At 44.9% G+C, this 11576-nt stretch overlaps 1 protein-coding gene across 1 annotated transcript; it reads right to left on the bottom strand.

Moving 5' to 3' along the window:
- Window positions 1-1603: 1603 nt before the first annotated feature.
- On the bottom strand, window positions 1604-2810 carry LOC143803986 (uncharacterized). The gene is made up of 4 exons (XM_077281735.1): window positions 2493-2810; window positions 2240-2399; window positions 1738-2128; window positions 1604-1627 (listed from the first exon to the last, which is right to left on the bottom strand). Exons 1-4 carry the CDS (start codon window positions 2605-2607, stop codon window positions 1604-1606), a joined length of 690 nt encoding a protein of 229 aa, XP_077137850.1. The 5' UTR covers window positions 2608-2810.
- Between the last annotated feature and the right edge of the window lie 8766 nt (window positions 2811-11576).

The following is an 11576-nucleotide window of genomic DNA, read 5'->3' as shown; positions in this document are numbered from 1 at the left end:
CTCTGGAATAGTGAAGGACACATGTCGGGCTGTTTGGACCACTTTGCAACCAGAGTATATCCCCCAACCATCCATGGAAATCTGGTTGCGAAGTGCTGAAGAGTTTCAGCAAATTTGCAATTTCCCTAATTGTGTGGGTGCAGTTGACGGGAAACATATAAGGATTGCGAAACCGGCAGGAACAGGATCGGAGTATTATAATTATAAGAAGTATTTCTCCATCGTCCTTATGGCTATTGCAGATGCCAACTGCAGGTTCCTTGCCGTGGACATAGGAGCATATGGAAGGTCCAACGATTCACAAGTTCTTAAAAACTCTCCGATGGGTCGTTGCCTTTATGGAGAGAGCTACGATTTACCGCCAGCCAGACCACTGCCAGGAACCAATGACCCAGCCCTGGAATATGTTTTTGTAGGTGATGAAGCCTTTCAACTGTCGCCGCACCTACTGAAACCGTACAGTAGCCGGAACTTAAACCATACCAAGCGGGTCTTTAATTACCGGCTTACTAGAGCACGAAGAGTCGTGGAGTGTTCCTTTGGCATATTGACGGCGAAGTGGCGGGTTCTGCTGACGGCTATCAAGTTGAAAACAACAACTATAGACGAGGTCGTTAAAGCCTGTGTGGTGCTCCACAACTTTGTCCTTTCAAAGGAGCCCGTTTCCTTGGATGATGAAGAGTTGGAGACCACCTTGTGGGACTACCGCAGCAGCTCAGTTCGCTCTACAAGTTCAGTTACAAGGATGAGGGACCAGTTTGCCGATTATTTTGTCTCACCTGTCGGGCGGATCCCGTGGCAAGACATGATTGTGTAACCAGTTTCCCATGTGTTTTGTTTATGTAAAAAATGTGTTTCTGCCCAAAAAAAAAAAAAAAAAAAAAAAAGGGCCAAAAAGCATGGTTTTCTTGCTAGTAAAACCGTTTTGTTATACCTTTAAAATGTTCGGTGTTTGTTTTTATTAAAACCTTTTTTATTATATTACCTTAATAAATCCAGACACACACACAGAGTAGAATTTTATATTCAGAATTTTATTTTAACTCTTTTTTTTTTTTTTTTTTTTTTGCCAACAAAAAATATTTTTTTTTAATATCAAATTTGTTTTTGGAAGATTTTGCAAAAAAAAACTAAACATCGTATTTACAAATCTTGAAACTGTTGGGTGGAGATATGAGAGGAGGAGGGGCAGGAAGGTTGGACCACGTCGATAGGTGGGGAAACCCTACTTGTTTGGGGTGCAGTGGAAGGGGGGGGTAAACCAAGAGGCTGACCAGAGGGGGGTGGTGTTGGGGTAGGGGGAAGAGAAAAGTTGAGTAAGGAAAACATTGGGGAAGTAATTTGGTCTGGGGGCCGGGATTGTTGTGGGGACTGGGTTGGGTATTGTGACTGGGTAGGGTAGTGGGACTGGGTTTGGTAATGGTGCTGGTGTGGGGATTGGGGCTGGGTTTGGTAATGGTGCTGGTGTGGGTATTGGGGCTGGGTTTGGTAATGGGGGGTATGGTGTGGAATTGGAGTGGAGGTGTGGCGAGGTGTGTGGGTAGACTCGTTAACGGCCTGCAGTAGAGCATTATGGCAGGTATTCATTACCCGCATCTGTTGCTCAAAAGATAGTTTCTCCATGGTCCTGAGCATGGAGTTAAAAAAAATATTGGCCGGATCGGGACTTACAGCTGAATGCAGCCTATCCAAGCGACTGCTGGTTTCATGGCTTGTTTCACTGATGCGTGACTGCACCATGTTGAAACCAGCAGTCACTTGCTCTCCCAAAATTTTGAAAGAGCCTTGGAAGGATGCATTCAGGTGCAAGAACTCAGGAGCATAGCTCTTTTCCTGACCCCTCTGTCGCTGCCGCCACGAACCTAATGGTGGTGTCGAGGTGGCAGGATCAGAGGGGTGGGGTAAAGGAAACGCTATCTGTTCAGCATCAGATGCGAGCAATGAAGGCTGCAATAATGCTCCACTGCTTGGGACGGATGAAGTGGAGGGGACAGAGGGGTCAGAGGAGGGGTCAGAGGAGGGGACAGAGGTGTGGGGCCTACCGACGTGGCCCTCAGTGGCGGACTCAGGAGGGATCGCTCCAGAGGGCGCAGAGGAAGATGCAGGCGCCCGGTGGCTGGAGAAGGTGCTGTGAAAGAAAAAACAAATGAAATTAATACATTGGAATGAAAAAGCCCTGACTGAAAGCAAACTAAGTAGACAGGTTAACATGGTTATTAGTGGGCTGTAGAATACTTACACTCTGCTTAGCATGGTTCGCCTCAGGAAGGAGAGGGCCTGGCCATATTTATATTTGCTCCTCTTCCTTCCTGCAGAGCCACTCGGGGCCTTCATCTCATCATTGAATTCCCTCTTAAAGCGATCCCTCAGTGACCGCCACCGCTTCCTAATCTTTCCAACTGTGAAGACAAGAATCAAAAGAAAAAACCAAAAATTGGTAAATGCAATACATTACAGTCAGCTCAAAACATCACTGGAAAGTGAATACTTACCTAGTTTGCTCTGCTGCTGAGGATGAAGGCTCTCCCGCCTTGGAAACAGGTTGCGACACACTTCGTCCCAGAGCCGACGGGTGACACCGGTATCAGCATGCCTGCGGTCAGCCATGTTCCACAGCGGCTCCCGCTCGCGAACCTCCTCGATGAGATTCTCGATATCAATGTCGTCATCATCATCATCCTCTTCTGCGGGAGCACGCTGTGAAGCCTGTGCCAAAAAAAAAAAAAAGGAAAACAAACAAATTAGTACACTGAAACACTAAAGTACCAATAGAATACCCCTCCCCCCCAAAAAAAAACTCACTGATAGCCGACCGTGGCCACGAGTCCGCCGACTCTGGGATTGTCTGGGAGAACCTTCAGCGGCAGCAGCAGGAGCAGCAGCAGCAGCAGCCTGAAATAAAGGAAACAAATTCTCAGTAATGTAGGCATATATTTTCTGTGTTTAGTTATGTATGAAAATCTGTTTTGTGTATGGTGCAGTGTGATGTGCGAAAAAACTGTTTCCCCACTACTTACACTTGGTTCCTCCTCCACTAGCATCTCTCCACCCGTCTCGCCCCCTTCTGACAGCTCCTCATCTGATTCAGCTTCCTGTTGAAACATAATTTATGCATGTAGTTATCCATAAAAATGTAATTTAAAGAAATTTAAAAAAAAAGTTTTGTGTTAACTTACCGATACACGCTGTTGCTGTGGAGGAGGGCTGTCAGAAGAGGACATTGTTGCTCAAGCTTGCTGCGGCCCTGGTGTATCTGTAAGTTAAAAAGACACTTGCAATCTGCTCTACACATTGAAGTAGCAGATTTGGGGTCTTCAAAACTTACTTGAAAAGATTGGTGGCTGTGGTCCTGGTTGGTTGGGACTAGAGGCGGCTTGCTGCGACTGTGGTCCTGGTTGGGACTAGAGGCGGCTTGCTGCGGCTGTGGTCCTGGTGTATCTGTAAGTTAAAAAGACACTTGCAATCTGCTCTACACATTGAAGTAGCAGATTTGGGGTCTTCAAAACTTACTTGAAAAGATTGGTGGCTGTGGTCCTGGTTGGTTGGGACTAGAGGCGGCTTGCTGCGACTGTGGTCCTGGTTGGGACTAGAGGCGGCTTGCTGCGGCTGTGGTCCTGGTGTATCTGTAAGTTAAAAAGACACTTGCAATCTGCTCTACACATTGAAGTAGCAGATTTGGGGTCTTCAAAACTTACTTCTAGCACTTTAGCTGTGTCCTGGTGGGCAGCGGCTGTGTCCTGGTGGGCAGCGGTCCTGGTTTATCTGTTAATATGTATAATGGATCTATAGTTAGACCACCCCCTGAACTAGGTAATGCTCAATGATAAACACCCTACTAAAATGATGTCAGAAATTTTTTTCATCACGTTGATTTTTATGCTTCCCACCTTCCTTGCATTGTGCATTGTATTGATATTTATCAGCTTCCATCTTGCATTGGTGCCAATTTATGTTTACTCTATCCAGTGCTGGGAGATGTATTGGTAGGGGTGCCCTTTCCTTTGTTCCCTCTCATGTATTGTTGTGGTACGCTCATGTTTCATTAGTCCTTGTCCTACATTTTAACCATTGGTTTAATAAAGTTTTTGCTACATTTGTACTCTAGGCTCCTGTTCCTCCTTTTAATATAATGCTTGTGAGAGCGCAAGCGTCATATGTGCTGACGTTACATATGCTCTGCAAGGATTCCCCCTGCCATTAAATGCGCTTGCGCTGCCATTGTTTATAAACACAGTCTGCCAGCAACCTGCGTCTTTGTATATGCGCATGCGCCGTATGTGCTGAGCCAAGATTGCCATTACGCTTGCGCACTGCTGGGGGAGAAAAATCGATTTTTTTCCCCATATACCTTCAATCATGGTTCACTCTTCCCCTAAGCATAGTGGTAATACATGATATATAAACATAAGAATATAAGCAACAGTTTTGCAATTATTGTTTAGAGTCCTAAGTGGTTTTTGAGTATCTTAGTGATTTAATATATACAAGTATGCCCCTCATGACTCAAATTTCATTTGCACATGCAAATATGATGGAAAAGACCGTTCCCAGGATCATAAAGAAACAACCCCAGATTTGGGGAAAGAATACATTGGCTCATCACAGTATAGTTTTTTCTTTCAAGTGGGCTTGTGCAGTCCAGGTCGCCCGATATCAGGGCGTTTATGCCATAGATAATGCATAATCCTAACATATAGGTTGTACATATATGAAAAATATAGACTTACAGAAGTAGCCAACAGAAATATTATTCTATACCCACTGCCGAGAGAACTCTCGGAGGATCTTAACATCGGGACCATGTGCACTCAACTAGAGTCCATGAATTGCACAGGGTGGTAACCCTGGTTTGGCCAACCCAACCCCATAGGCTCTCCATATAAACCGAAGGTCTCTGGAAGAGACCAGATAGACTGGAAAAAAAAAAAAAAAAAAGGATAATTTATATATACAATCATGCTGTATTTTCTTGAAGAGTCCATGTTTGATGCAATAGTTGGTACTCCTTCCCTTGTTGTGGTCCATTACTGCAAATTAAGCTCTAAAGAAGAGAGACACCAGGAAGACACAAAGGGGGGAAAGAAAAAGAGAGGATAGATAAGTAACAAGTGACAATCCTCCCATCACCTCTCATTCAAGGTAATCACACCCCATGGCTACTTCTTCTTGTAAAAGCCCGAGTACATTAACTCCTCATTGAGGCCTTGTGGTACTAGGCAATCCAATTCATAAATCCACCTAGCCTCACGGCGTAGGAGATCCTCCACTGGGTCCCCCCCCCCTGATGTTGATGTTGACTTTCTCCAACCCCATGACCCTTAGGGACTCTCCTGACCCAGCATGCACTTCCAAAAAGTGTTTTGCCACTGACGTGATTACCTTGCCCTTGGACCTATCCATCCTGGCTGTGGCAATATTGGATAAGTGCTGCTGGGCCCTGCATCGGAGTTCCTGCGTGGTCTGTCCCACATAGATTTTGTCGCAGCTGCAGATCAGGGCATAAACCAAGTTCCGCGTGTGGCAATTGAAGTACGCCCTCGACTGCACCTGCGCGGATAGATTGTGGACCCCAACCCCTCTACTTGCAATCATCCGTGGGCAAATAGAACAATTGCCACAGGGAAAAGAGCCCTTGTTCAAGTGGCCTGTTTTAATTTTTGTGGCAGGGCGTCTGAAGTGACTGTTAGTTAAATGGTTGTTGTGAATTTGGATTCTGGGCTCCCCCGGTGGCTACTGGTGGAATTGAACTGGTGTCTTCATCTTCTCTGTTCACCTGTTCCCATCAAGATGTGGGAGTCGCTATATAACCTTGCTGCTCTGTTAGTTGCTTGCCGGTCAACAATGTTATCAGAAGCCTCTCTGTGCTTGTTCCTGCTCCTAGACAACTACTAGATAAGTTGGACTCTTGTCCATGTTTGTTTTTGCATTTTGTTCCAGTTCACAGCTGTAGTTTCGTTACTGTGTCTGGAAAGCTCTTGTGTACAGGAATTGCCACTCTGGTGTTATGAGTTAATGCAGGTGAACACCAAAACCCCCCCAAAAAGTGGCACGTTATACCATTCATTTCCATGTCCCATAAAATAATTTTTTTTAATTTTAACACCAAGAAAAAATATATTTGACACATTTTATGTGAAAAAAATAACCTCCCCCCCCCCCCCCCAAAAAAAAAAAAAATTTACAGGTTAACCTTTATTAAAAAAATTAGCCCTCAACCAACCCTGTATTGCATGTGTAACCATTGGTACATACACCAGTTTTAAATTTACCTTTATGAAATAATACTACGGACATTTTTTTAATAAACATTTTATTATAATTTTTTTTTCACTCTTTTTTTTTTTTTAAAATCACAATTAGGAGCTGACATGCTCTTTATTTTAAATACAAGTACTTCAACTGCAAATGGTTATAACTGTAATTTAAAAAAAATCAACACTTTTATTAAATAGAAAAAACCCACACTCACATTCAAACCACAAGCTGCAGACCGCTAGACTTTTTTAAAAAACACATCAGATTTAAAAAAAAAAAAATAAAACCACATGCTGCACAGACCACTATACAGTCAATACATCAGAAAAAGGCAAATAACCAATTACAGCATGGACAAATGCACATGCAATCAACAAGACGCACACAAAAAACATGCCTGGTATGTGTCCACATTCAGGATCGCATCAGAATTTGGTCAGGATTTTCCATCAGTATTTGTAAGCCAAAACCAGGAGTGTAAAAATTAGGTAAAGTATAACACGAAAAAAGGCATACTTTTGCTTTTATCACCCACTCCTAGTTTTGGCGTACAAATACTGATGGAAAATCCTGACCACACCCTGATGCAATCCTGCACATGGACACATACCCTCCCACATGAACAGGCATAAAATTGGCAAAGGCATAATATGGTGCAGGCACATGATACAAAAGCACACAGCCGTACAAAAATACACACATACACATGCACGCACATAGCTTTAGGCAAATACACATATGTACAACAAAGGCAGAAAGGTGAACCCAATCAGAAGACGCATACACACACACACACACACACATACAAAAGGCTGACAATCCTTTGGCTGAAGCTGCAGGTCTTCACAGTGGCTGGCATCATGGTGGATCTGGACTCTAGCATGGCACTGGCTGGTGCAGGACGATGGCAGGCCTCAGGTTCTCTTCAGGTTTTAAGCTCTTTCAGTAGTCAGTACCTCATATACACACACAAATGCACAGGCACACAGATGCACACAAAAATTGCAATACTCACACTGGCTCTATGGTGGCTGGAGTCTTGTGGCTGGAGTCCCGTGGCTGGCTCCTTCCTGTGGCTGGCTCCTGTGTCAGGCTGTGGTCTTGTGGCTGAGGTCTTATGGCTGGAGTCCTGTGGCTGGCTCCTTCCTGTGGCTGGCTCCTTCCAGTGGCTGGCTCCTGTGTCAGGCTGGGGTCTTGTGGCTGGGGTCTTGCTGGCAGTCTTCTCCTCTCTGGGTCTTGCAGGCATATGTGGGGTTGAAGGCCCAGGCCAGGTTTATATAGATTTGGGGGTGTCTGGCCAATTGGCAACAAAATCCAGCTTCTGAGCATGCTCAGTGTAAAAAAAACGTATTGCAGCGCTGTATTGCGTCGTACGACGTGTCCCGACGCATCCGTCGCTCATAGGCTTCCATTGCAGCCAACGACGTATGCCGCAGGATGCGTCGCGACACGTTTTTTAGGCGGAGACAAAAAACGTTACAATCTACGTTTTTTTTAGACGACGTGTCGCCAAATTTCGACGCATCCGTCGTAAAACGTACACGACGTATGCCAATCCGTCGCCATACGTCGCCAATACAAGTCTATGGGAAAAAAACGCATCCAGCAAAAAGTTTTGCTGGATGCGTTTTTTCTGAAAAAAGACGTTTTGAAACGTAATGCAGTTAACGCTAGTGTGAAAGTAGCCTAAGGCATCGCTGTTATTAGTCCCACCTAATGACAACACAACAGACACATAGGCAACATAGGCACACCCCTATATGTTACCGAGAGGATCACCATATGCATAAAAACCTGGCTAAGAGTAGTTATATCAATGTCGTCCCCATAAAAAATATATGCCAATCACGGCACTATATGCGGTACCTGGAAGCCAAACAGCAAGCTAAATGGGCCCAATGAGCCAGCGCACGACAATGCCCGGGAGGAAGTGCCTGAGATATATGGAGAGGGAGCGGATATTATATAGCACTATATGCAGGCCACAATGCACAGCCGATCTATACGAGAACATGCTTATTACCTTTATGGTCCTGGAGGAGTGTGAAATAAACGCCGTGGCAGAGCGACAAAATCGCAAGGGAAGTGGCGCTATAAGAATAAATATGCAGGAGATTGGTATCCATGAAACATTATGGACCGGTTGCGGGCTAATTTGTAACTGATCTCAATTTTACCTGATGTCTTCCAAGAGTATGGCGCTGAGCTGCAGGGGTTGCCGTTAATCCCGGGACCGCTATGCTATCGCGGTACTTCTGGGTATAAATGCACGCTGAAAGCGGGTCACCTGACCCGCTGCGTCATAGTAGTCACGTGATCGCGGCCGAAAGGCCGCGCTTGCGCAGACCCGGCTCGCAGGAGAGGGGCAGACCAACCTGCAGTGTACAGAGCCTCTAGCGCCTGCGTAGTGGATAATTAGAGCCCAGGACCGCGCCTGCGCAAACCTAGGTAAAGAAGATTGAGGGAGTGAAGCCTGCCATACGCATAGGCCAGAGGGATAAATACAGTTTGTGAGAGCTACTATACGGATGGGGCCGACCTTAGACAATGCATAGTGGCATCACTACTAGCTAATAAGACATAAGCCAGTACACCTGAGATGGTTACACAATCCTGACCCAGGGAAGATGACACTCTAACAGGGGGTAATGTGAAGAAATCACTATACCGTGTGGGGTGACGCCAGTGCCCAGTGTGGGATGAGGTGTTAGCGATTCTAGACAAAAGGAAAGAAAATATAAACTGTTAAAAGACACACAAATCAGAAAATCAGCAACTCAATGTTACAACAACACTTCACTGTCAAAGATATACAGTGTATTACAAGAACGCTGAAACGCCATAGTCCCTATTCAATCCCTTTGGTTCTAGGGTCTGTAGTGAGAAGATCCAGTATGCTTCCCTTCTTTTGAGCATTTTAATGCGGTTCTGGCCCCTCCTCAGGGGGTCTACCTGCTCCAAAACCTGAAACCTAAGCTGAGAGACATTATGATTTTTTTCAATGAAATGATGTGGAAGGGGAAGGTGGTTTTTTTTTACATCGGATGGTGGATTTATGTTGGGACACCCTGTCCCTAACTGCCTGTGTGGTCTCACCCACATAGGCCAGGCCGCATGGGCATTTGATCATGTAAATTACATATGTGGACTCACAGGTGAAAAAACCTCTGATAGGTATAGCCTTGCCCATATGAGGGTGAAACACTGATGGACCCATTTGTACATTGCTACAATGAAGACAATTGAGGCAGGGAAAAGTGCCCCTTCTCTGCGTTTGTAAAAAGGACTGTTTTGGGAGGAGCGTACCTGGGCCCACGTCTGCTTTGACCAATCTATCCTTCAAATTTTTTGCCCGTCTGAAACATGACAAAAATGGTATTTTGAATTCTGGAATTTTGGGATAACTTTTTGTTAGTATATTCCAGTGTCTCCTAATGGTAGATTGTACTAGACCAGAGATGGGATGGAAAGTTGTGACAAAGGGGATTCTCTTCTGACTATCATTGGGTTTTTGGCCTGTTAGATTCTGTTTAGCCTCCATAAGTATCCCTTGTGGATAACCCCTGTCAACAAATTTATTTTCCATTTCGGTGAATCTTACTTTTTTAATGTCCTCATCGGAGACAATCCTATTAACCCTATGAAATTGTGATTTGGCGATTGAGTTCTTAATTGAAGGAGGGTGGCAGCTGCTGAAATGTAATAGACCATTTCGGTCCGTTGGTTTAGTAAATAGATCAATGGCCAGGGTGTCCCCCCTCTCCTTATATATCAAGGTATCCAGAAAACTAATGCGATTAGTGTCATGCTGTATGGAAAATTTAAGTTCTGGCCAAATATTGTTAATGTGGCTGTCAAAGGGTAGAATCGACTCGATTGGGCCGTCCAAGATACAAAATATATCGTCGATATGTCTCCACCAGATTTTGCAGTGGGCAATGAATAGGGGATGATTATAGACAAAATCATTTTCGAAAGCCGCCATGTAGGCTATAGCGTATGGAGGCGCTACATTTGAGCCCATTGCTGTGCCTTGTTGCTGGGCATAGAAGGTGTCCTGAAACATGAAATAATTCTCTTTGAGTACCAGGCCCAAGAGATCGGCACAGAAATGGGGAATTTTAATGTCTATCCTATTCTCACTCAGGAGTCTATCAGTAGCTGACAGGCCTTGCTCATGAATAATAGACGTGTATAGGCTATTGACATCCCAGGTGATTAAGAGGGATGTGGGGGATATAGGGCCCATAGACCTGATAACCCTGATGAAGTCGTTGGTATCCAACAGAAAGGATCGGGTGGTTTTAACTAATGGAGTTAGTATTTTTTCCAATACCATGGACAATGGTGAGAGGATGGAATCTGTTAGGGATACGATGGGCCGCCCTGGTGGTTTGACCAGTCTTTTATGTATTTTTGGCAATACATAGAAAATTGAAGTGATGGGGTCTAATTTGATGAGGAAATCCCTCATCTAACTGTCAATAGTTCCTGCTTGAAAGTGGAAATCTATAATAGGTTTGATCTTTTGGGCTAGACGATTTAAAGGGTTATGTGGTATGACACTGTAAACCGTGGTGTCATTTAATTGTCTGAATACCTCCTCAAGGTAATCAGTTTTGTCCATCACTACAACAGCCCCGCCCTTATCTGCTGGTTTTATTATCAACGACTTATCCGACGATAGTTGCTCCAAAGAAAGTCTCTCTGCTTGCGAGAGGTTGGCGCAGAAGTGAAACTTCCCCTGATCCATATCTCGAGTCAATAAGTAAATGTCTCTCTCATCTAGGGAGACAAAAGTTTCCACTGGTGGATTGGCCCGTGGTGGCATATAAGAACTAGGAGTACGTAGCCCCAGTTCCCGAAGTTCAAGTAGAGAGGTGTTGTCCTGTCTGGGTAAGTTCAATGCAGGAGGTTGTTCAGAAAAGTGAACCCATAATCAGAGGTTACGATAGAACCTCTGCAAGTCCATACTAAGTTCGAAGGAATTAAACTTATACATGGGGCAAAAAGACAGGCCCTTCTGAAGTAGAGCCAGTTGGTGCGTGTCTAGGTTTTTTGAGGAAATATTGACTGCCAGTGGGAGGTCCTTACCTGAGAGCGAGTTGCCATCTGGCTTCTGGGTTCCCCGGCGGCATTGGCCCCCCCGCCTCATTTTCCTTTTTGGCGACCGTGATTGTTCCCTAAAAAAGAATGGGAGGAAAAAGTATTTGAGGTGCCGGGCCTGCTGTTGGTGGAACCAGAGGAGCTTAGGGAGCTGTGCCGCCTGGTGAAATGCCGATTGTCCCACCACTGGTAGATGCGGTTCTGTAAATAATCCT

This window comes from Ranitomeya variabilis, chromosome 2 (assembly GCF_051348905.1).
Source record: "Ranitomeya variabilis isolate aRanVar5 chromosome 2, aRanVar5.hap1, whole genome shotgun sequence".
In the NCBI taxonomy this organism is placed as follows: Eukaryota; Metazoa; Chordata; class Amphibia; order Anura; family Dendrobatidae; genus Ranitomeya; species Ranitomeya variabilis.
The sequence above is the reverse complement of the archived record's forward strand: the minus strand, read 5'-3'. Positions and strand labels throughout refer to the sequence as shown.